This window comes from Orcinus orca, chromosome 8 (assembly GCF_937001465.1).
Source record: "Orcinus orca chromosome 8, mOrcOrc1.1, whole genome shotgun sequence".
Lineage (NCBI taxonomy): Eukaryota > Metazoa > Chordata > Mammalia > Artiodactyla > Delphinidae > Orcinus > Orcinus orca.
Window position 1 is genome coordinate 51123103 of NC_064566.1, and position 26520 is coordinate 51149622.

At 41.7% G+C, this 26520-nt stretch overlaps 1 protein-coding gene across 5 annotated transcripts in view; it reads right to left on the reverse strand.

Moving 5' to 3' along the window:
• Positions 1 to 26520, reverse strand: part of FAM168A (family with sequence similarity 168 member A) — a 200866-nt gene that overhangs the window by 12818 nt on the left and 161528 nt on the right. For 3 of the 5 annotated variants that reach the window (XR_007478999.1, XM_012536741.3, XM_049714277.1), the window contains exons 3-5: positions 12375 to 12455; positions 8307 to 8333; positions 3051 to 3176 (exon numbers count right to left, since the gene is read on the reverse strand). Coding sequence is in view for 4 of the 5 variants with exons in the window: in XM_012536741.3 (XP_012392195.1) it covers positions 3051 to 3176; positions 8307 to 8333; positions 12375 to 12455 (234 nt within the window). In the remaining variant the exon portion in view is untranslated. The remainder of the gene's footprint in view (positions 1 to 3050; positions 3177 to 8306; positions 8334 to 12374; positions 12456 to 26520) is intronic. The other 2 variants (XM_004279769.3, XM_033405675.2) reach the window with 2 other exon arrangements.

Sequence of the window (26520 nt, forward strand, 5' to 3'; positions counted from 1 at the left end):
TGGTCCCAGTCCTGGGCTCTGTCAGTGATTCATGTCAATTCTTCTCTCAAGGAATACCTTCACTGGACTAGATAATATCAGAGGACCTTTCTAGTGCTGATATTCTACGTTCTGAGTATTTCAGTGGGACTTCTATTAGAAAATCATTGCAGAGGACATTCCACAACTGACTGATGGTCCTGTCCATACCCCTGAGGATCACTGGAAATTCCCCTGGGGCTGTAGCCTGGGCTACCTTGGGTATCACAAAATTCAGGGTTTATTACTTTATGCACCTAAGTTAAAAAAAAAAAAAAAGCCGTTGGATTTGATGCAAACAAAAATGAAACAAAACCAAGTCAAAATAGAAACTCACTGATTTTGCTCAAATGAACTTAGATTCAACTCACTCACTCAGGGCCTGGGTCTCCTGAAAAGAGTTCTACCTCCGTCTGAAGGTTACAGAATTAGGACTTTGGAATGCTATACCTTAAGGACATTAGAGACTTGAATTCAATCCTCTGCAATTCAGATGAAGAACCTAGAGCCCAGGGGAGCAGCAACTTTCCCAAAACTGCACAGCAAATCAGTGCGGGGCTGGGCCCAGAGTTCAGGGCTTACCATGCCCTGGGCAGAGCTCATTTCTGAAATTATACGTCTCTGTAGTCCAATCTTGGACATTTGGTATATTGGCCTTTGTGTCTTCATTTCATTAAAGGCAATATTGTGAGAGGAAAAAGGAATTTGATCACTAGCAGTCCCAGCCCTGACTTATGAAAGAGGCTTTGTTTGTGGTACCCTCTTCTTTCTCTCAGGTTGCTAACCATAATTTTAGACTCCATCAAATAGGGTAATAAAGAGAGTGTGTACATTAGCAAGATAAAACTTTTTCAGCCCTCTCTTCAATCCTTCTGCACTGTCATAAATCTTTTTCAGTTGTAGAGCCCCTACCACCTCCAAACACATTGATCCTCACATGAAGAATGCCTTTTAGACTGATCAGTTTATTGACTATCAGATTTATATGTCTGGTCAAAGCTCTATGTATGATTCTTGCCTTGACCCCCCAGTCTCCTTGTTGGCAGCTGAACAAGAGAGTGCTGAATAAGTAGAAGGAAGACCTAAATACAAACAGGCTTAGCAAGTGTTAGTGAAATTACATTGAATTTGTCAAAGTGCCCTGAGTTTTCTGTGGTATTAGAAGCCACAAAATCTGTGTGCTGGGAGGAACTCTGGTGGGACATGGGAGGACCAGTCAATCCCACCTGTATTTACAGATTATAAGAAAGAGAGCACATCTTGGCCCTTTCTAGGGACTGTGATAGCCTGTGAGAGGACAGTGGGATATAGCTACTGGACTTTTCAGTGGAACTTCAGGAAGATGTCAACATAGTGGAAGGCAAGGCCTTCTAATACTCAGACTTTCTCATTGTGGAAAGGGTTGCTTCTGGAGGGAATGAATACTCCATACCTGGAGATGTGTGAACAAAGGCTAGTTGGCCAACTACTGGTCTGGGCAGCTAGAGAGGAGGCCCCTGAAAGAGTGGAAGATATTGGGTATACAGCACCAAGGTGATAGAATCAGGAGCCTAATAGCTAGAGAGAACCTTAAAGATGACCTAGTCCAACCCACTCATGTTACATTTGGAAAAAGCAAGGTCCAAAGCACAGACATGAATTATCCAAGGTTCCACAGAACCAAGTCTAGAATCCAACTCTTTTGGTCTTCCACTCCAGGCTTCTTTCTGCTACACTACAGCAGGTGTGTCTATATGCATCTACCTCCATATGTGCAGATATAAGACAGAATATGCATGTATATGCCCATTTACATATATAATAGCATAGGTACCTGGAAAAATTCCCTACTGCTATCATCCCTCTCTTAAATAAGAGTAAAATTAATCTCAAGGAAAAAAGTCAGTAATAGAAACTTAACTTGGGTGATACACTTTTCAAGTCGCGCTGCTTACCAGTTGGATGGCATTGGGCATGTTACCTTTCTGAGCCTCAGCTTTCAAACTGGAATAAAAATCCACCCAAATAGGACTATAGTGTAGATTAAATGAGAGGGTGATCATGAAAACATATTCTGCAAAAGGTGAGAGTTATGTTGTATAAACGTAAGTTGATGTTGACCTGAAGGGGCGATGATAGCTAAGGAGAAAATAACATTTTAAAGAAAAATTTAAAATACAATGTATTCTTCTAATTTACTCACTTAATAGGTTAACACTTCACTGAACCCCAGACCATCAGGCCTAGTCTGCAACATCCCTCCGAGGGCCTGTGCAGCCCTTGCTGGCACAACTTAAGAGACTGGCACTCACCACATCCAAAGCCAGCCACTCCTCTTTCGGACAACTGCAACAAGGCACGAAGCTTTTCCTCATACAGAGTCAAAATGCCACTCAGTCATTTCTAAACACTCGTCCTCATTTTACCCAGTGGAGCCATTTTGTGTTAAAAATCAGATGTGAAGGTGAAACCATCAGTCACTCTACTGAGCCTCAAGTGAAGTGACCAATCTGACAGGCCAGATGGTTTCCGACCTTCACGAGGACTTCCTGCACATACCTTGCTCTCACAGTATAGCCTCCACGAGGGCAGTGTTTCTCAAGCAGGGGGCAATTTTGCCCCCGGGGATATGCACAGGACAGCCCCCCCCCAACCAAGAATTATCTGCTCCCCATGTCCACAGTGCTGAGGTTGAAAAACCCTGTGCTAGTTGGAGGAACCCCCTCTGTCCAAAAGTCCACAAGACTTTAAAGTGCCCTCTGTCCTTCCCTTGAAATGCAGTAACAGTCCTTCCCTCATCAAACTCATTGGCCAGGTGAGTACTTCCTTCTCTCTCCCTCACTGCTTTGTGTCTCCTCAAAGCAGGGTGTGTGATCAAAGAGGATGACCGTTTCTATATGAGGAGGGCCAATTTTTTGGTGGGTAGGAGAGAGAACCTCTTAAAACAGTGTCCTATAAATGTCAGTTTTAAAAGTTCCCTTTCCTTTCTTCCTAAGAGGCAAATCAGTCCCAACCAAGGGGAACAAGGAAAGGAGGAGACAGGCTGTATTTACTGAAAGCCGCAGAGGATGCTTGGTAAGTTCGGTTCTCGGTCCCGGTGTCCACTGGGAGGTGGAAGGTGCCTTCAGTGCCACAGGAAGACGAGTTCTGTGGCCAGGCCTGTTTCATCAGCAGAGTTGCTTAAGGGAAGACACAAGAATGGCATTAGGCAGAAATAAGAAGTGGGCACCACCAATCACAGACACAAAAGCAAGGATCTTGAGCTGGACGGAAACATATAACCCAAGGGGCCCTGTTCAGACACACAGGATGGTTCAGCTTTCTGAGATGGGTGAGTGGTTGGGAGGAGTGCTGAAGTGACCTTCTAAACGATTTGAAACTGAGGAGACCTAAGCTTATACTAAGTAGGGGAGTCAGGATTTTCTACCCACTACCAAACCCATGAAAATGCTTATGAATACTGCCTTCTACTGCCTGACATTCTAGCCTAAGACTCTGGGATACTCCTTAGCCACCTGCTCGTTAACGTGTAGCAGCTCGGAGCCTTTGACTATGTACTGGGCCAGATCAACTGAGTACCCCTTTTTATGCCTGAAATCTCATCTGGAGGTGTACTTAACAAATTGTTTTCAAAGAGCGACCCCAAAATACTAATAACCACATGACATGAACCTTGCTGGACTGCCATCTCCTCTAAAGGGACTGAGCTTCGGTGGCTTACAAGGCAAGGCTGTCCAGTGGGACACTACCTGCAAACCTCTTCTCCTGTAGACCTAGCCAGGGCCAGACAAACCTCTTGCACCTTTTATGTCTCCTGCTGAGGTGCTACTGGTGCTCCACCTGAGATATCGCCTCATGAATTAGAGATGATCTTTTGGGCCACTAAGAAAGCAAATGTCAAACTTGGGGTAGGTGTGAAATAGAGATGAGGCTCAGTTTGAAAGAAATCTGCAGAGACTTCCCAGGCTGACTCAAAGCTCAGCGTGAGAAATTTAAAGATGATGTTTCCTATGGAATAGAAGTGGGGAGTGACTCAAAAAACTTACCTTCATGTGTCCTGTAGGGAAGGAGAGAGGAAATAGGGTTTCAAAGGGGGTGGGGGGAGGGATTGCCTAACATTTTATGTATCTCCCTTGATATATTTTCAAACAATAGAGGGGAAAAAAATTTTTTTTTTTTTTGGCCACACCGTGCGGCTTTTGGGATCCAAGTTCCCCGACCAGGGATTGAACACGGGCCCTTGGCAGTGAAAGCGGGGAGTCCTAACCACAGGACCGCCAGGGAATTCCCGAGGAGAAATATTCTTGACCCAAATTTCTACTTGTGGCTGAAGAATGATTTTAACAGTATCTTTTCCACTCAGATGAGGTCTTGGGAGACATGGATATGGGGTGTTTTAAAGTATATTAGTATTGGCAACAGTTGGATATACGTGAAACATTTTAACAAGGGGCTAGGTAAGACAGGGTGGTATGAGAAGCAAGTTTGCCTATACCCTCTCATTCCATCAGGACAAGGATAATCCACCTCCAGAGAGATCTCCATAAACTCCTCTGCCTGTCCAGGTAACAGGAAATGCCTCTGGTTCCTTCAGTCATGGAAGTACTGGGGTCAGAGGAGGAGGTCAAAGACTCTACTGTTTTCGCTGAACCAAGGATAGAAGTACAGCTGTTCTGGGCTGACTCTGCGCTTGCATCAATGGCCCGCAATATATACAGCGGATGCTGAGAAATGAGAAGGAAATCATGGGCAGGGAAGTGACACTAAAAGGAGAATTCTGGTAGAAGAAAATGGAGATCCAGCAGAATTCCAATGCAGAGTCCAGGGCCTTTGCTGGACATTACAACATGACTCTGCAGACAACACAGGAGGAGGGCAGTCAATTTAAACAATTATCATGGGTTTCTTTTCCTGGGGGGCAGGGATGGGTGGAGTGGTGGGAATTAATAAAGGACCCAATTAGTGTTGAAAAATCTTATTAAGATAGCTCCAGATTTAGAATCTGCCACTTCACGTGGCTGGAAAGCCCTGGCCACCTAAAACAACTCCCTAAAAAGTGAAACATGTAGCTCTGAGAAGTCAGACAGAGCAAGCCCAGGCCCTCAAGACCCCACAGGAATCCACCAGGGAGCAGGAGGCCTAAATTTGGCTGCTGAGAATTTGGAGGACCTGTTCTGGTCCAGTTTTTAACCCAAGTGGTGCATCTTTACCATAATTTTAATCATGAGCCAAAAGCCTGACATTAGCCTAAAGGACTGTGTGACAATTAAAGTAAGTAAATCAAAATTAACCAAAGAGTGACTGAAGCCTACACTGCACTCAGCACTGAGGGGAGCGCCACGGTGGACAGGAACACACGTGGGTCATGGTCACCGCACACCAGGTATTTATGGTCTAGCTGGGGATGCAACACAGCCACACGCCAACCAGAGAGTGAACAAGACAGCATTACACACAGTAAAACAATGTTCCAGATTAACCAGGAAAGAAGCAAGTGCGACTGTGCCTTTGATTATGTGTTTCCCAACTGAGCAAGTGAGCTAACCTATACATGTTCCTGAAGAAGTGGGTATTTTCTTCTGGTTTCATTATAAAGAAAACAAATACTAATATTTTCTATATTTTTCTGTATATATGAATACATAATAATTTAAATAACTGGATAAATATGAAGGCTGAAAACAAAAAACAACAAATAACAGCTGTCGACTTGACTTCCTCATTAGTTAGCTATACGTCCACATACAATTCTAAAGAAACCCATTCTGCTGCTGGTAGTGATTCAGAGCTCAGCTGTGGGGTGAAGACAATCCAACTGAAGCTTTTAGAGGCATGGTGATAGAGGACACTGCTCTGACAGGTATGCCTGTTCTCGGGTGCCATGAAAGGTACCAACTCCTAGAAATGGTCTATATTTTGAATAAATACAAGTGTATATACGTCAAATATTATTGAGGTGTACGTTTGAGACTACGTACTTTTGCACTTTATGTAGTACTATATATGTACTATTCCTCAATTTAAAAAAAGAGAGAGAGAGAACCCATGGCAGTGAAGGGCCACGGCCCAGTCACAGCATGCGGCCCACGTCCAAGTGCTGGGTTGTTCACATCCCTGGACACGGGGCCCTCACGCCCTCTGACACTTGAACAATCTGTTAAGCACACTTACAAGGAGGAGAGGCAGCAAGGGACCATCGTCCTGAACAATGTAGTAAGTCAGGAAATCTGAGTTCTAGCCTGGGCTGTGCCACTTATTAGCTGTGGGACCTTGGGCAAGTCACTATACCTTTCTAAACTTCAGGTCTGTTGTCTCATAAAATGGCAATAATAACCATTCCTTGATTGCTTCATAGTATTGATTGTGAGGATCAAAGATCAAGTGTCAGCCAGTCTTACAGTTTCTAATTCTGGTGTCTGTCTACTCTTCCATCCCCACAGGTGTGGACAGCTCCAATGGAAGCTCTCATCACCTCTTACCTGAATTATTGCAACTGCTTCCTCACTGTTCTGTTTGTTTTTAAACCTGCCAACTCCAATCTCCAAGCTGCAGTCAGAGTGATATTTCTAAGACCTAGACCTAATCACAAAAACTTCTTTCTTAAAAACATTCCATGGCTCTCCATTACCTAACTCCTTGTGTGGCACTCAAGGCCCCTCGTGATCTAGTCCTATGATCTCCCTAGACTCACTGTTCTCACTCTCAAACCCTACATGACAGCCATACAAACTGTTCACCATTCCCAGACTATGCCAAGAAGCATCACTTCTCTGTATTTTTGCTCACACTGCTCACTCTTCCTGGCATGTCCTTCCCCAAATACCACCTGGTAGACATTTATTAATCCATCAACCAGGAGCTGAAGACTCACCTCTACTATGAAGTCCTTTCTTTTCCCCACTTCTTCATCACAGCCCCCTCATGTATCCCACTTGGTTCACTATCCCAGTTCCTGTGATTCTTAGAAGCCCCTGTACTTGCTAGTTTGTCCATCTCCCCCGCTAAACTTTGAGCTCCTTGAAAACAGGAACCCTGTCTTACTGAACTTTGTATCTTCAAAGGGCCAGCTTAGGGTCTGGGACAGAACATTTTGTGAAGAGAAGAGCTCCATACATACACTTTAGTATTTCTATTTCAGATGCTATAACAGGAGAGGTGAGGAGGCAGGAGAGCTTCTCTCACTTCATATGGAGTCTTCTGTTCAAGTTCATATATCCTGAGGCAAACAAACACGACTCCTCATAAACAATAAGAGAAACGGGTCTGTGACTAGCAAAACGGAAAGAATAAGATTATAAGAGGGCAACCTGTTAGCATTTAAAGGGACCTCAGAGATCATCTGGAATAAAACATTTTATCTATGGCCTGGAGACATTAGCAAATTGCCCAAGATCACGCAGCCCACAGCAGCAGCAAGAAGAGATTTTCACAGCTCATCTCCTAAAAGATGTGCCACACACAAATTCAATTTTCAACATCCAAATAATTCAAGGTTAAAAGTCGAGAAAGTGTGCAGAGACTTTACGAAAACATTGTCCTGAGCAGCCCAGGTGAGGGTGGTGAAAGCAGCAAGTCCCTCCTATGGTCCCTTCCTGTCTATGACAAAAAAGGACCTAGTCAAGTTACACTGCTGGGACCCTCACAGGTGCCCAGAAGTTCCCGTGGTGCCTTGGGCCTGGAGTCCACACTGCCCAGAGAATCCAGCTCTGGTCCCTGGCTTATTAGCACACTTGACCCTCACCTCTCACCATCCAGGAAAATGCCCCCCAAATGAGCCAGAGCTCAAGATCTGGGCTAAGGGAATAGATTGGATCTAAAGTTAACCAGGTCTTCAAACATGTGAGACTGCCAATGGAGATGGAAAATCTGATCGTGGGGCAGACTGGTGTTTTGCATTCTTACAGGCATAATCCAGGTACTCCTCCGCAGGGGCTGCCATAAAGCCAACAGAGGAGCCATAGAGACCCAGGAATTTTTGTTCACTTGTTTGTTTGAATTCAGCAGCCATGTGAGGGTAAAGGTTTCCGACCTAGGTCAGATGGGACCCCAGAGGTGAGGAAGGGGAGAGACGCCTTTTAGTGCCATGATCCTTCACTGCTGCCCTAGGGGACGGTTCGTGTGTGTCTCCAACCCATGATTTTGCACCATCAGACATGTTCCTGCATGCTTCAGGAACTGCTGCTGAGCCACCTGGGGGAGCCCAAGCCTAGGGGATGGGATTTGGGGAGGGAAGGAGAGGGGATCTACTTTTGTTACGAGATAACACATTCATAGGCCATAATACAGATGAGGAAAAATAGCTCTCCTACCATAAGCTGAATGCAGGAACTGAAACTCTGTTGGATAGAAATGTTAGTTGAAATTACCACTAAGAATCTGTGCACAGTAGTACATATTGCAGTTACAAAAACAAACTTTGCCTTAAAAAAGCAGTTTCCCCCAGGCTACGCAAGAAACAGTGAACGCAGAGGGTGCAAAGTACCTCTACCCTGGAGAGGGTGACAGACTTGCCATCCAGGAAAGCCCATTCATTGAGGAAGGGTATGTCCTTGGATGCCATGACATCCTCCAGGCAGCTGACCCAGAAGCTGCCTGGAAGTATGTAAGTCCAAGTTCCTGCTCTTTGCTTGTCCATGCTAAGAATAAATTTCAAGTCTCCCAAGCATTGCAAAGGGACTTCACACATGACAGAGGCTTTATGTGCTAGAGGAGGTAAAGGTTCAGGGACAAAACCAATCATCTTTGGCCTCTGAAGAGCTCTGTTTAAAGTCCTAGAGGGCCAGGACTAATGCAGAGGCACTTAATTCCCTGAGACCTCTGGGAGAGCGTGGTGCTGTACAAGGGGCACAGACTGTGGGCCGACAGCTTGGCTTTGAATCTGAGCTCCACTGCTTTTTAGCTGTGCAACTTTGGACACGTTATTTAACCTCTCTGAGCAAAACTGAAGGCAAGAAGCTCTAACTCACAAGATTACGGAAAAAAAAATTAAGATTTGTGACAAGACTTGCATAGTGTCTGGAACATGGCAGGTGTTCAGAAAACTCAAATTCCTTTTCCCTCCCCTTCCCCAGGTTCATCATATGCAAAATGGGAGTAATTGTACTTTACAATGCTGCTATGGAATCAAGTGAGACAACAGATGACAATGACTGATAAACAGATTTTTTTTTGTGAGGAGGTATTTCATTTTTACCTATATTAGTTATCCTGTTTATCCTTTCCCTTCATTTTCAAGTCAGATTACCATTAATATGACCCATCTTTTGGTCTCCAGATTTTGAAAACAAGTCTCTATTGGCTCTGCCTTCTGCGGGGCCAAACATTTCTTAAGTAAGATCCCTGAAGTCACTAAGAGCTTGGAAGAAAGCTTCAAGTACCCACATTGCTTTCAGAACCAATGAAGGAGTGAAATATTTCCCTGCATCCTGGATAGAGGACATCTTTGGGTATTTAGAGCTGCTAAAAATAGCTCTTTCTGAAGCAACTTCTTGGTCTTCTTGAAAAAGCTGAGAGGAATTTAAACCTGAGAGCCTGGCTCCTTTGCAGGCTTCTATCCCGCAGGCATCTCTCAGCATCACAAACGGCCAGCTCTGGAAGGAAGCTGAGAGTACGTACACTGTCCTCTCTGACCTTGAGTCAGCTCCTCCACTGCAGTCAGGAGACCTGGTAGAAGCAGAGGCCAGCCTCCCAACATATGACACGGACCAGTTGTGTGTATGTGTAACTCCAAAGGGAAAAGGATCTGCCCAAAGTCACACCAAAATCAGTAGCAGAGTTAGTGCTATAACTCCAGTCTTCCAACTCCCAGTTTGGGGCTTTCTGACACAATGTGCTAATACCACCCTGTCTAGTGGACTGTGTGAGAAAATGGTCTGGGTTGGTTTAGTCACAGCTTAGAAATATGTTGACTTTTCAAAAGTAAAATTGGGGAAAATCAAGTTAGACGTGGGTTGATATTTTGTGTGCTTTAAAATTAAAACTTAATCAGTACTTTACACATGCCAGGAGCTTTCCAATCTCTCCCTTCCCCATGTCCCCACAATCTCAGGCTCTTCCTGTCTGCTCTCCCTTTCCTCTCTAATCTGACTGCTCTAGTCTAACACCTCAATTTCTCTCTAGCCGACTGCAACTATAATGTTGTGGTTAAGAATACATGTGGGGGGCTTCCCTGGTGACGCAGTGGTTAAGAATCCGTCTGCCAATGAAGGGGACACAGGTTCAAGCCTTGGTCCGGGAAGATCCCACATGCCGTGGATCAACTAAGCCCGTGAGCCACAACTACTGAGCCTGTCTGTGCTCTAGAGGCCATGAGACACAACTACTGAAGCCCGCACGCCTAGAGCCCATGCTCTGCAACAAGAGAAGCTACCTCAATGGGAAGCCCGCACACTGCAATGAAGAGTAGCCCCCGCTCACTGCAACTAGAGAAAGCCCGCGCGCAGCAACGAAGACCCAACACAGCCAAAAATAAAAATAAATTTTAAAAAAAAGACCCAATGTAGCCATAAATAAGTAAATAAATAAATTAATTAAAAAATAAAAAAAAGAATGCATGCAGGGACTTCCCTGTTGGAGAAGTGGTTAAGAATCCACCTGCTGATGCAGGGGACACAGGTTCGATACCTGGTCTGGGAAGATCCCACATGCCGTGGAGCAACTAAGCCCATGCACCACAACTACTGAGCCTGCGCTCTAGAGCCCGCGAGCCACAACTACTGAGCCCACGCGCCACAACTACTGTAGCCTGCGCACCTAGAGCCCGTGCTCCACAACTAGAGAAGCCACCGCAATGAGAAGCACGTGCACGGCAACAAAGAGTAGCCCCCGCTCACCACAACTAGAGAAAGCCTGCGCAGCAATGAAGACCCAAAGCAGCCCAAAATAAATAAGATATAAATAAATTATTTTAAAAAGTCACAATTGCCAAATAAAACAAATGGTATTAAAAAAATAATTACTAAACAAGAAAATGAGGGTATTATCATGACATTCCAGGCCTTTCCAAATCTGGCCCTCGCACATCTGTAGTCCAGATTCATCTATTACGCCGCCACCCTAGAGCCTATACTTCAACCATTCTCACTACTTCAAGGTTCTTCAGTGTCATTCCTCACATCTCCATGTCTTTGCCCAGGCTCTACTCTGCCTAGAATGCCCAACTCTTCCTTTGTATGTTTAAAAGAATGCCTCTTAACAGCAACAACAAAAAAAAACAACCAACCAAACAAAAAAGAATGCCTCTTACTTCTCCCTCAAGTCTCCACTGCTAGGTCCTCTGTGAAGCCTCCCTTACACCCTCAACCCCAGGCAGAGGTTGTTCCCTCCTCCACTTCCTCTCCTCTTGTACGTATTCCTTTTACAATATTCATCACACTGTACAGCCACGAATTTGTTCACACGTCAGCTTCCAAATGGACTGTAAGCTACTTCAGGCAAAGACAGCATCCTTCCTTTTTTCTATTCTAGTGGGGAGGACATTCAGCGAATAAATACTTGTTGAGTAAATGAAGAGGAACTTACATAAAACCATCTACAACCATGAGGTAGGTGTAGCACATTTCTCAGAGAGGTGAGGTAACTTGTCTAAGGACTCACAACTAGTGAGTTGAGTAATCAGGATTCAAACCCAGGACTTACTAACTGCAGAGCCCACATTCTTTCTCCTGCTCCTTGAGTATTAAAGCACCAGCTGAGAGTGGCTTATTTTTTTGAGCGTGGGGGTCAAGATGGTGGTAAAACCTCTGCATTGCTCCCAAACTGAAACAAACTTCGATACTTTCAAATCTATTTCAACCTCTATCCAAGGAGTGTTGGGCCTTTATTATTTTTGAAAAACAAGTTCCTCGCTGCAGCTTGAAAATGTGGCAAGTCTCTCACTCTCTCAGGGGAAACCGAGGTGTGTGTGTGTGTGTGTGTGTGTGTGTGTGTGTGTGTGTGTGTGTGTGTGTGTGTGTGTGTGTGTGTGTGTGTGTGTGTGTGTGTGTGTGTGTGTGTGTGTGTGTGTGTGTGTGTGTGTGTGTGTGTGTGTGTGTGTGTGTGTGTGTGTCAACGGCAGCCTCAGGGGAAACCGAGCAAAAACTGGGTGTGGATACTGGGAGAGCAGAAAAGGTTCTGTGAGGAGGATACACGTCTCAGATATTCCAGCAGAAGAGAGATGGGCCAACTTTAAGTCCCAAGGAGAATGGAAGAAATTCTATTCCCGGAGGCTGAACTGCCCCAGTTCCCAGAGGGGACTCCCTGAACAATCAAGCGTGGACAGGCTGAGCCCAGAGCAATTAAGGACATGGAAAGGCCAGCAAGTGTTTTGGGCCTTTTTTCCCCAAATAGAGCCTCACCTCCCACCCCACTCACCACTGTTGGCTTCACTTTTTCCTTACCTGGAGCATAACTGGGGCTATTGGTGGGGTACAGGCTGGGATTGTAGGCAGGGGCTGCAGCTGGATAGGCTGTAGGGTAACCTATGAAGAGACAAAAAAGTGTCATTTAGTTGGGCAAGAAGAAAGCAGATTTCTGAGGAAATGGAATCCAAGTCCCAAGCTTGGCCTTCAGCCTCTTCATGGGCCATTTCAGGTAGTATATGTGACTGCTTTTAGCCTCTCAAGAAAAATCACCAATACCACAGTCCCAACATATACACATTTTTCTGTCTGTTTTTTCAAAGCAGTACAAGAGATATATGTCTATATGCTCACTGTAAAAAACCCTGAAACACTATGGAAGTATATATGGTAGAAAGTGTAAGTTTACTTTCACATTCCTGCCATAATACTACTCTCCTCCCCAGAGATAATAGCAGTTTGGCATCTATGTCTCCAGATAGTTTTCCATGCATTTTTATACACATATATTCAGTGGTGAGCTAGTAAATATTTAACAACTGGCTCAAGGGGATTGGGGCGGAGCCCTATTTGTAGCATTTGCTAAGTTCCATGGTGTAAGCACTCCCAACCATGGCCAAGTTCAAGCTACCAACATCACTGAATAAGTATAAGTAGCTGAGAAGCTCACAATAGGGTCTAGAGAGCCCACACAAGCCTGATCCAGTCCACCACTGCATATTATATATAAGGATTAAAAAAACGTTTTTTAATTGTGACAAAATATATATAAAATTTGTGATTTTAACCATTTAAGTGTACAATTCAGTGGCACTAATTACATTCACAATGTTGTGCAACCATCCCCACTATGTATTTCTAAAAGTTTTTAACCACCCCAAACAGAACTCTGTACCCGTTAAGCAATAACACTCCATTCCCTCTTCCCATAACCCATCTTAACTTCTTTTTTTTTAATATGTTTATTGGAGTATAATTGCTTTACAATGGTATGTTAGTTTCTGCTTTATAACAAAGTGAATCAGTTATACATATACATATATTCCCATATCTCTTCCCTTTTGCGTCTCCCTCCCTCCCACCCTCCCTATCCCACCCCTCTAGGTGGTCACAAAGCACTGAGCTGATCTCCCTGTGCTATGCGGCTGCTTCCCACTAGCTATCTGTTTTGCATTTGGTAGTGTATATATGTCCATGCCACTCTCATTTTGTCCCAGCTTACCCTTCCCCCTCCCCGTATCCTCAAGTCCATTCTCTAGTAGGTCTGCATCTTTATTCCTGTCCTGCCCCTAGGTTCTTCATGATTAACTTCTAATCTACTTTCTGTCTCTATGAATTTGCCTATTCTAGATACTTTATGTATTCTAACACATGGAATCAAACACTATTTATCCTTTTGTGCCTGGCTTCTTAGCATAATTTTTTCAGAGTTCATTCATGTTTTAGCATGTATCAGAACTTCATTCCTTTTTATGGCTGAGTAATATTCCACTGTATATATATACCACATTTTGTTTATCCATTCACCTGTTGATGGACACTTGGGTTGTTTCCACCTTTTGGATATTGTGAATAATGCTGCTGTGAACACTGATATACAAGTATCAGTTTGAGTCCTTGTTTTCAATTTTGGGGGGTATATACTGAGGAGCAGAATTGCTGGATTATATGGTAATGTTATCTTTAGCTTTTTGAGGAGCCACCAAACTGTTTTTCACAGTGGCTAAACCATTTTACACTCCCACCAGCAATGCACGAGGGTTCCAATTTTTACACATCCTCACCAACACTTGTTATTTTCTATTTTTTTTAAATTATAGCCATCCTAGCAGGTGTGAATTGGTATCTCTTTGTGGTTTTGATGCGCATTTCCCTAATGATTAATGATGCTGAACATCTTTTCATGTGCTTATTGGTCATTTGTACATTTGTTTGGAGAAATGTCTATTCAAAACATGTGCCAATTTAAAAAGTCGGGTTGTTTTGTTGTTGAGTTGTAGGACTTTTTAATGTATTCTGGATATTAAACCTTTATCAGATTTGTCATACTGAGTGAAGCAAGCCAGACAGAGAAAGACAAATATATGATATCGTTTATATGTGGAATCTAAGAAAAAAATGGTACAAATGAACTTATTTACAAAACAGAAATAGAGTCACAGATGTAGAAAACAAACTTATGGTTACTGGGGGGGAAAGTGGGGTGAGGGGGATAAATTGGGAGATTGGGATTGACATATACAACACTACTATATATAAAATAGATAACTAATAAGGACCTACTGTATAGCATAGGTCAGTTCTCTGTAATGAACTATATGGAAGAAGAATCTAAAAATGAGTGGATATATGCATAGGTATAACTGATTCACTTTGCTGTTCAGCAGAAACTAATAACATTGTAAATCAACTATACTCCATTAAAAACTAAGAAAACAAAAAAACTTTATCAGATTTAATTTTGATGAAATCCAATTTATCTATTTTTCCTTTGTTGCTCATGTTTTTGGTGTCATATCTAAGAATACACTTGCTAAATCCAAGGTCATGAAGATTTACCCTATATTTTCTTCTAAGAGTTTTAAGGCTTTGACCCTTATATTTATATCATTGATCCTTTTTTTTTGGCTGTGCTGCATGGCTTGTGGGGATCTTAGTTCCCTGACCAGGGACTGAACCCGGGCCCTCGGCAGTGAAAGCATGGAGTCCTAACCACTGGACTGCCAGGGAATTCCCATCATTAATTCATTTTTGTATATGGTGTGAGATAAGGGTAAATGTTGTTTTAAATTCTATTTTTTCACTTTAACATTATAAGCATTTTCCCACGTAATTCTCTTCAAAACACTTTTTAATATCTTGATAATATACCATTATGTAGATATATCAAATTATTTAACCATAACTCTGTTTTTATAGGTTTAGGTTGTTTTCAAATTTTCATTATTATAAATAAAGGTATGAGAACAACCCAAATAAATCTTTGGCTGCATTTCTGATTATTTTTTCAGGAATGAGTTCTAGAAGTGAGCTTTCTAGGTCAAAAGATAGTGCTATTTTTAAAGCCCATTCATTCAACAAATATTTCAGTATCTACTCTGTGCCAGACACTGTGATCCCTGCCCTTGTGGAGCTTATATTTTAAGAGGGTTGGAGAAGGCAGTGGATAAATAGTAACTATTAAAAAAACAGTCTTAAGTGCTATGGAAAAGAGAAAAAGGGCAGGGTAAAGGGCATCAGATGTGCCACAGTGTTGGGACTGCACTATTAAATAGGGTAACCAGTATAAGACACACTGAGAAAGTAAGGTTTCCACACAGACTTGAAGGAAATAGAGTTAACCAAGCAAGATGGCTGAAGGAAGAGCATTTCACAGGAAGGAAAGAGTCAGTTCAAAGGCCCTAAGTTGGGAGTATATGATATGGGATATGTCTGAGGAATAGCAAAGAGGCCAGTGTAGCTGAAGTGGAACAAGCGAGGGGGAAAGTAGTTGTAGAGGAGTCAGAGAGACAGAAGGCTGGTCAGTTCGTGTAGGGCCTTCAGGCTACTGTAAGGACTTCAACTTTTACTCTGAGTGAAATGAGAAGCCATGATGGGGTCTTGAGCAGAATAATAACATGGTCTGACTTATGTTTGAAAAGAGTCACTCTGATTGCTGTGTGGAAAACAGACTATAATGGGGGGAGAGTAGAGAAGCAGAGAGACCAGTTAGGAGGCTACTGCAAACTCCTTGCAATAGATGATGGGGCTCAGATCAGGGAAGTAGCAGCAGAAATGATGAGAAGTGACATGCTAAGAATCTTCACATACTTTGCCACACTGCTTTCTAGAAAGACTATCAATTTGTACTCACACTAGCAGTGTGTAAGTGCCTGTCTCATTGCTCCCTGCAGTTTTTAAATGCTCATTGGTATTTTGACCGACAATGGAAAGCTGATTTTAAAAGTCAAAGATTAAATCCCCAAATCCCTAAAAGCTTCTTTGGGATTTATAAATATTGAGCTTTAATAATGTATCTTTGTTAATATACCTTTCCCTAAATCCTTTCCAATTCCAAAGAAAATTCATCTCTCTTTACTCCCAATCATTTTCTGATTTCAGAACCAAGGCAGCCAACTTGTCACTTAATTAGCAATATGGAGGTCTGCCACTTCTCAAGGAGAAAGTCAAGGGTTTAATTTGGGAAGCTAAGCGACCTGGTCTCATGGCTGAAATCTGTATTCAGCTTCATGTGAGAGATTGTACAGCCAAGGGTAATCATACCCCTATTATGTCATTTCAGATGTCTTTTACTTTAGGGGCAATTACAGGATCTTCCTTCAGTGTTTCTAAGTAGAATTATTTTTCATTCACTTGAATTTGGCAGGTATCAAAGAATGGCAGCATTAGAAAAAGCCCTCTTGATTTTCTAGGTGACATCCTTAGGCTGAGAAAAAGGAAGGGATTACAGAGGTTAGAAGCACCTTCAAGGCCATTTGAGGCTAGGGCTACCCTGCAACACACTCACGCATCATTCATCCCCGCTCTTACGCCTCTACTGACCATAATAAACTCTGTCCTTTCCTGAGACTCGGCAGCCCCCTCCACTGTGAAACTGCTCTGATTGTCTGAAAGGGACTTCTCATACTTCACCAAACTCTATCTGTACCTTCTACCCTGTAGGACAGAACAAATTTGAAGACACTTGCGCCCCCAATGACAGAACTTATAACAGTGTACTTCGACAGTTTGTTTACATTTCCTGTCCTCCCCCCTTTCCCCAATCTGTAAGCTTCTTGAAGGCATAGCTATGTCTCATTTGCCTGTACACAACAGCTCTTGATCAGTTCCTATTTTCTACTCCCTGAGCGTACCACCACCTCCTCTTCCCCTCAGCCTGGACAGCAAGCATCCAAGCTTCTCAAACACAGGGTGGTGATGAATAAATAGTCTGTGTGGCCAGTAGAGAGTATCCCTTCCCAACCATCAACTTCCCCTGTCCAAAAAGGGCATCATATGAAAGCTGGGCTTCCTTCCTACAACTTTTCTGGGTTTGTTTTGTTTATTTTGTTTCCTTGTCCCCAACTGATATTACTCATCCTGCTGCCTCTGTTGATGATGCTGGCATCTCTAGTGCCTAGCACAGATAACTGTAGAGAATAGGTACTCAATAAAGAGATTACCCAGGGCATTGTATTCTGGAGCTATGAAAGGTTTAAAAACAAAAGAAACAAATCCAAGAGGGTCCCTGGCTTTGAGAGTGTCACCAAGTAATGAGAGAGAAAAACAGATGAGTGGACAGTTAGAATGCAGCCCGAAAAGTGCCATGACAAGGATGTAAAGTGAGCAGAAAAGGGGCCTTTATCAACCAACATTTATTTAGTACCTATTGTCTGCCAGGGATTATACTGGGCACTAGGTGTCCCTTGATGTGGACAAAAAAAGGGGAGGAAGAACATTCCAGGCAGAAGGATGAAGGGTAGCATTTTGGGGACATCCATAAGTGGCTTGCCTTGTACCTTCCTTGGCTCTATGAAGCAGGACTGATGGGTTAACCACACCTAAAAGGGTAGGTTGCCTTTTAGGTCTTGATCTCATCATTTTGTCTTCTTGTGACCATATCTCCCTTTACAGTCACTGACCCTAACTTACCTTTTCAGTTTCATCTGTCCACTACCTATGCCCAAGTTTCATATTGCTAGACTGGACTGCTGTCCTGAACTCCAGACTCACAGTATCTAACTACCTACTTAACATCTCCACTTGGATGTTTGCTAGACATCAAGGCTATATGGGTAGAGTGGCTAAGAGTATGGTCTCTGGAGCTAGATCTAAGCTTAGGTTTGAATTCCAGCAACACCACTAATTATTTGTGTGACCTTGGGCCACTTACTTAACCTCTCTGTGCTTTAGTTTTCTCATTTGTAAAGTGGGAATAATAATATTATTTACTTAATAGGTTGCTATAAGTATTAAATTAGTAAGACCTCAAAGTACTAGGAGCCAGGCAAACAGTTAAGACTTCAAAAAGTTAGCTATTATTATTTTAAACTTATGACATTCAAAAATTAAATATTTACTTTTATCTTCCCAATCCCTTCCAAATCTCTTCTCTAAGCTTTTTCTCCACACCAGTAAATGACAACTCATTCTTCTAGCTCCTCAGGCCAAAAATCTTAGAGTCATCCTTGACTCTATACTCTTCTTCTCCTATCCACATCTAATCCATCAGCAAATCCTTTCAGTTCCACCTTTAGAATATATTTAAAATCTGACCACATCTCATTGCCTACATACTTTCTATCCTAGTCCAAGTCATTGTTACTTCTCACCTAGATTATTGCAATAGCTTCTTAAGGGGTCTCCCTGCTTCTACCTTTGATCCTATGCAGTCTCTTTACCACAGCAGCCAGAAGAGATCCATTAAAACATTAAATCAGATCATGACACTCCTCTCTTTAAGCCCCACAGTAGCTTCCCAAGACAATTATGGTGAAATCCTTTCAATGACCCACCAGCTACCTCTCTAACCTCTCCTTGCCCACATGCTAATCTACTCCAGCCACAATGGCCTCCTTGCTGTTCTTCAAATGTGTCAAGCACTTTCCCATCTCAGAGCCTTTACCCTGACCCTTTCTTCCCTTCTGGAACTCTGTTCAAAGGTCACCTTACATTCTAAAATACTACCTTCAACTTTCATTACTCTCTGTGCTCCTTATCATGCTTTGTTTTCCTTCACAGCAGTTAACAACCTGATATACTATATGTTTACGTATTTATGGGAGACTGCCTATCTCCCACTACTAGAATGTAAGTTTCAGGTCATAGTAACACTTGCTAGACTGGCTATTACCTGCTGAAGTCTCCTCTCAGCACACTCCCAAGACTCTGGATAGGTTCTGCCCCACCAAAGCGAGTGGAGCGCACTCCAAGTCCCAGTTCCCCAAGACTGCCTGGATCTGTTAAAGTGCATTGGGGTAAAGACATGGAATTCAAATGATATACCATGGATATTTCACCCACCACTCAGACAAAAGATATTTTCATACATGCTAAGTCATTCAAGCCTCAAAACAACACTAATGTTACTTTCCCCATTTTGTAGATAAGGAAATCAAGGCTCAAAGAGGTAAAGTGATATTTTGGCTGAGATTATTCAGTAAATCAGTGGTGGAAACTGGCCTTTTCCACACCTACCAAATAACTATGACTTGCTCCTTGGGAACAAGTGTGCCCCTCCTGTATTTATATTCTTTGGAGGTCAAGAGTGAAGAGAATAAATGGACACAAGTGAGCTTTTCTCCTCTGTACCTCAAAGGCTACAGTAGAGATCAGGTTTCCTAGGATTCTGATGCGTACATTTTAACTGCTTTACAGATGTTAATACAATCTAATCCCTTTTACTTGTTGTTACTAGGATTAGGACTGAAGAAATGTAAAGCTATTTTCTTGATTAATATGGAAATTAGAAATTACTTTCAAGAGAAATCAGAAACTATTTCTGAAACGACTTGATCTTTAGGAAGTAAAAATAGCAGAGTATCAAAAAGGTAGTGGAAGACTAACTCCTTGGGTCAGGAAGACAAAGAGGATTACTCCTTTGTGAGCAGGGGGAACACTTATGCAATGAAGACAGAGCTTTAGCTCTGAAGCTCACAATTAAAATGAAGAAAACTGTCCCCCAACCCTAGGGGCGACCAAAAAAACCATACAAGCAAAACAAAAATCTTTAATTCTCTCAAAATAAAAAAGAAGAGGGCAAGAGGAAGGATACAGTTTTGAATCTGTAACACGTTCTGAGCACTGTGCCAGGCACTTCTTTATCTGACTTAATTTTTACCCTAACTCTATGAAATACATTATTAGTCCCATTTTATAGATGAGGATATTGAAGCTTAGACTTATCTTACACAACTACTAAAAAGAGAGTGGAGACAGAACTGGGCCTGTTGAATGAGACAAAGTCCATTCTAACAACCTCCCTCAAAACATGAGTCTACTTTGCATAAACCTCTGGATTTGGCTGCCGTTTTCTTTGCCAACATTCTTTTACTTCAGATTCAAAACCTGAGAAAACAGGAAATTACTCAGGAGAATCGATTTGGTCAAAGATGGTGCAGTTATTTAAAAAAAAAAAAAGCTATTCTGTTCCCACTCAGTATCCTAATATAGGTCATGCTCACGTTACTGAAAAGCATCACACAGGCACTGAATTACACAGTTAAAAGAGGTATTAGAGATGATTGAGTCTAATTTGACACTCAGCACTGTAATATCTTCTATAGTGGCCCACATGGCTGGCCACATGGCCTCTGCCAGCACACCTTCTAATGATGGTGTGTTCAGAATCTCTTGAGGCAGTCAAAGCTGTTGGAGAGCTCTGGAGGTTAAGAAATTCTTTATTCTGCGCTAAAAATCAACCTTGTAAGGAATCTAACCCTGAACAGCTTCTAAACTACTGGTCCTAGTTCCACCTTCACAGAACATGTCTGTTTCCTCTGCTCCAGCACAACTGTCCACAGATATGAAGATATCTGTTATTCTTCCTGAATTTTCTCTTGCTCAAATCCAGACTCAATTTCTTCAACTCTTCCCCATCCTGATTGTCCACCTTTGGTCAGACTTCAATTTACAAATCATCTTCCCTTAAAATAATTCCATTTTCTTCCTGCCTCGCTCACTCTTCTTTTTCTCCCTTGATTTAAAAAAAAAAAAAAAAGAACTGAATTGACACAACAAGACTGGTAATAAGTGGTCAATGAAGGCCTAAAGTGACTTAATCCAGATTTCTTCATCATTATCCATCAGCATAGTTAGCACCTAGCAGATGCTTACCGTGCCAAGCATGGTGCTAGGTTCTCTACATAGAGCTTACAGTCTAACAGGGAAGTAACATAGATTATTTATATTAATCTATAGGCAATATATATGATATATAATCAGAGAATGTTGGGGTATTCTAGAAATGCTGAGGAAGGAGTGAAGAACAGGTCTGGGACAGTTGGGAATAGCTTTTCAGATGAAGAAAGATTTTAGCTGGCCTTGAACAATGAATAAGAGGAGTTTGTCAGAGGTGTGTGAGGGTGCGGACAAAGAAATATATATTCGTTTCATGCATGAAGGCATGAAAATGTATCCCATATCAGGCAAATGGCAAATAGTTCAGTGTGGTTGGAGGTTACAGTGAGTGGGGAAGAGTGGCAGGAAATGAAGGTTTAAAAAATACGCTGGGGGGGCTTCCCTGGTGGCGCAGTGGTTGAGAGTCTGTCTGCCGATGCAGGGGACACGGGTTCGTGCCCCGGTCTGGGAAGATCCCACATGCCGTGGAGCAGCTGGGCCCGTGAGCCATGGCCGCTGAGCCTGCGCGTCCGAAGCCTGTGCTCCGCAACGGGAGAGGCCACAACAGTGAGAGGCCCACGTACCGCAAAAAAAAAACAACAACACTGGGGACAGATTGTGAAGAGATCTGAATGTCAGGCTAAGACATGGAATTTAAGAATCCATTGGAGGATTTTAAATTGGGGAGTTTCAAATTTGTGTTTTATAAAAACAACTACAGTAGCAATGTAGAAAGGGGTTCAGAGTGGGTGAGATCAGAGAAGGAGGGACCAGATGGGAAGTTGGTGCAACAGCCCAAAGGCAAAGCTAAAACATTAACAATGGGATAAAGAGAGTGGAATTACAAAGATGTTTAGGAGACAGTTCACGAAACTTCATCCTGACAGCAAAATCATTTTTATTGCACTGAGCTGAAAGGCTAAAAGTAAAGATAGGAAACATTCTAACTGCAGGGTTTGTGGGCTTTTTTCCCCCTTTTCTTTAAATAGGCAGAAGGAAAGAAAATAAATTAAATGGACCCTTGAATGTGTTCGCTCCAGATAAAAAGTCTAAATCTGAATTCCTCTTACTAGTTGGGAGGCCTGGCTGCTAAGAGTGCTATACTGGTGGGAATGTAGGTCAGGGAGGCAGGCAGCAGTTCTGCAGTGCTGGCTCTGGAGCAGCACATCAGACCTGAATCTGAGGAAGCCTGTACACTGGATTCAAGGCCCACCCACCCAGCCTCCCACTAGTGAGCCCCAGGGAAATATAAGGGTGTAAGTGAGGCATTGTTCTTAGTTGGGGCAAGGCAACTCCCCCGTGAGGTAACAAGAAAGGGGGCACTATCCTGTAATCAACTGTGCTCTGAGTTACGTTGTTGCATCTTCAGGGAGAACTCATCCATCAGGTGAAAGGCCACCGACCTGCGGGTCATTCACCTTGGCTGGGCCCTAGAAGAGAAAGGCTGCTAAAACCAGAGCAGGCCTAGCTTGATATGTCTTCAGTGTAAAAACAATATCACAACAAAAAAAGATAAGAAAATAGGCTAGGTTCAAGCTAGTAATAAAATTGCTGCTAAGTAAGCACATAGGTAACTGTGTTCCTATTCCTCAGGGGGAAACATTCTTTTACAAATCTAAAAATATCACCAAAGTTCCCTATCTGCCAGTATGGGAGAAATTTTAATGGAAAGCAGATGGCCTATTCTGTCTCAACCACCACTCCAGGAGTATGCTGCTGCTCCCCCCGCCCCGCCACCATCTATAAGACAGATGGGAGGTGCTCAGCACTTCACAGACTGTTCGTGAATGATTCCTGCCCTCCCTGCATTTATCTTTTAAAAGAGATAAAAAAGCAAGATGAAATCTTGCAAACTGATGATTTGGTCCATGAATCCCTTTCCCTCCCAGATCAATTCACTCTTTCATTTCATTATTCTGTTTAACAAGATTTGGTAAAGGAAAGAATCTTGCTCAGATTCAATAAAATATATTGGGATACTTGGTTTTTCATGTGAAGAAAAAATAATTAGATCCCCACCTCTCACTTCTCCAATTCCAGAAAGACCAAAGACCTAAATTAAACAAACAAAAACTTTAAAACTATTAGAAAAAAAAAAAAAAAGGAGAATATCAGTTTGACCTTGGGATTAGAAAGTATCAATATTTCTTAGATGAGACCAAAAGGTTGATAAATTTAACTTATCAAAATTTAAATCTCTATGACAAGATGCTATAAACAGAGTTAAAAAGCAAGCACAGAGGGCTTCCCTGGTGGCGCAGTGGTTGAGAGTCGGCCTACCAATGCAGGGGACACGAGTTCGTGCCCTGGTCTGGGAAGATCCCACATGCCGTGGAGTGGCTGGGCCCGTGAGCCATGGCTGCTGAGCCTGCGCGTCTGGAGCCTGTGCTCCGCAACGGGAGAGGCCACAACAGTGAGAGGCCCACATAACGGAAAAAAAAAAAAAAAAAGCAAGCACAGAGTAAGAAAAGATATTTATCACACATTTAAAAAGAACTAGTATCCAGAATAAAGAACTCATATTAATCAGTAAGAAAATGAAAATAAGGCAAGAGAATCTAATCATGCAATTCATGGAAGAAATCACTCAAATGAGTCGGGAGATGGAGGAGAAAAGAAAAAGATGTTCAACGACACTAGTAATCAGCAAAATGCAAGTAGATGGAATACAATATCATTTCACACCTATCAGACTGACAAATATTTTGAAGTCTGACAATATCAAGTGTTAGGAAGGATCTGAAACAATGGGAATTAATAAAAGCATTCTGAAAGGCAATTTTGTAATACCAAATAAAGACATACAACCTAGCAGAATCTGTTTCTAAGTATATAAGCTTGGGGAACTGGAATTGGAGCTGGGCCTTGTGGAATAGGCAGGATTCTGACAGGCAAAGATAAAAGAACTGGCATTCCCAAATAAAAACAGTATAAGCAAGGTCATAGAGACAGGAAACCATTTGAGGAATAGCCAGACTCTTTTCCAAAGTGGCTATACCATTTTTACACTCCTAGCATCAGTATATAAGAGTTTTAATTTCTCCATATCCTTGCCAACACTTGTTATTATCTGCCTTTTTAATTATAGCCATTCTAAGGGTGTTAAATAGAACCTTACTGTGGTTTTGATTTGCATTTCCCTGATGACTAATTATGTTGAACACCTTCTCATGTGTTTATTAGCCATCTTTATATCTTCTTTGGAGAACTATCTATTCAGATTCTTTGCATATTTCTTAATTGGGTTGTCTTTATTATCGACTTGTAAGAGTTCTTGACATATAAACATTGATACAAGTCCCTTATCTGTCAGATGATTTGCAAATATTTTATCCCAAATATGTGGGTTGTCTTTTTGTTTTACTGATGGTGTCCTTTGAAGTACAAAAGTTTTAAATTTTGATTAAGTCCAATTTACCTATTTTTTCTTTGGCTTCTTGTGCTACTGGTATCATATGTAAGAAACCCTTGCCAAATCTAAGGTCACAAAGATTTACCTCCAAGTTTTCTTATAAGAGTTTTATAGTTCTAGCTCTTATATTTAGGTCTTTGAACCATTCTGAGTTAATTTTTGCATATGATGTGAAAGAGGGGTCCTATTTCATTCTTTCACATGTAGATATCTAGTTGTCCCAGCACCGTATGTTGAAAAGACTGTTCTTTCCCCCACTGGATTGTTTTTGGTACCCTTGTTGAAAATCACTGACTGTAAATACGAGGGTTTATTTCTGGACACTCAATACTATTCCAGTGATCCATATGTCTACCCCTATGCCAAAAACACAGTCTTGATTACCTGTAGCTTTCTAATAAGTTCTGGGAAATTGGGAAGTGTGGGTCCTCTGAATCTGTTCCTGTTCAAGATTGTTTTGGCTAATATGGGTCCTTTGAATTTCCATGTGAAGTTTAGGAACAGCTTGTCAAAATATGCAAACAAGTCAGCTGGGATTCTGATAGGGACTGTGTTGAATCTGTAGATCAATTTGGGGAGTATTACCATCTTAAAAATATTAAATCTTTCAATCCATGAACATGGGATATTTTTCTAATTATTTAGATCGTTAATTTCTTTCAAGAATGTTTTGTAGTTTTCAGAGTTTATGTTTTACGCTTCTTTTGTTAAATTGATTCCTATTTTTTTTGTTTTGATGCTATTGTAAAAAGAATTGTTTTCATAATTTCATTTTTGGATTATTTATTACAACTGTACAGAAATATGATTGATTTTTATATATTGATCTTATATCCTGCAACCTTGCTGAACTCATTTACTAGTTCTAATAGTTTCTGCATGGATTCCTCAGAATCTTCTCTATGCAAGATCGTGTGATCTGCAAAGACAGCTAGTTTACTTCTTCCATTCCAATCTGGATGACTTTTATTTCATTTTCTTGCCCAACTGCCCTGGTTAGAACCTCCAGCACAATGTTCAATAGAAGTGGTGAGACCTGAAATCCTTGCCTGTTCACAATGTTATGGGAAAAGCATTCAGTCTTTTTCTATTAAGTATGATGACAGCCATGGGTTTTTCATAAATGTCCTGTATCAGGTTGAGGAAGTTCCTTCTATTCCTAGTTTGTTGGAGTTTTTGTTCATTTCTTTGTTTCTTTAAATCATGAAAGGGTATTAAAGTTTGTCAAAAGCTTTTTCTGTATCTATTGAGATGATTATGTGAGTTCTGTCCTTTAATGTTTTAATATGGTGTGTTGCACTGATTGATTTTCCTATGTTGAATGGATCTTCCCCCCTGGGATAAATCCCACTTGGTCACAGTGTATAATATAACCCTTTCTACACGTTATTGCTCGTTTTGCTACTATTTTGTTGAGGACTTTTGCATTTATATTCAAGTGGGATATTAGTCTATAGTTTTCTTATGATGTCTTTGTCTGATTTTGGTATCAGGACAATACTTGCCGAGAGTACTCCCCCCTCCTCTATTTTTTGGAAGAGTCTGTGGAAGGTGAGTGTTAATTCTTATTTAAATATTTGTTAGAACTCACCAATGAAGATGTTTGTCCTGGGCTTTTCTTTGTAGAAAGTTTGTTTGTTTTTTTACTAATTATGTTATAGGTCTATTCAGATTTTCTACTTTCACACCATTGCAAAGTTGAAAAATCCTAAGTTGAATCATCATAAGTCAGGTACCATCTGTAGTTCTTCCATTTCTCCTAGATATCTGATTTGCTGGCATATAATTGTTCATAATATGCCCTTATAATCCTTTTTATTTCTGTAAAATCAGTAATAATGCCCCCTGTATCATTCCTGATTTTACTAATTTAAGTCTTCTCTCTTTTATTCTTAATCAGTCTAGATAAAAGTTTGTTAATTTTGTTGCTCTTTTCAAAGAACCAACTTTTGATTT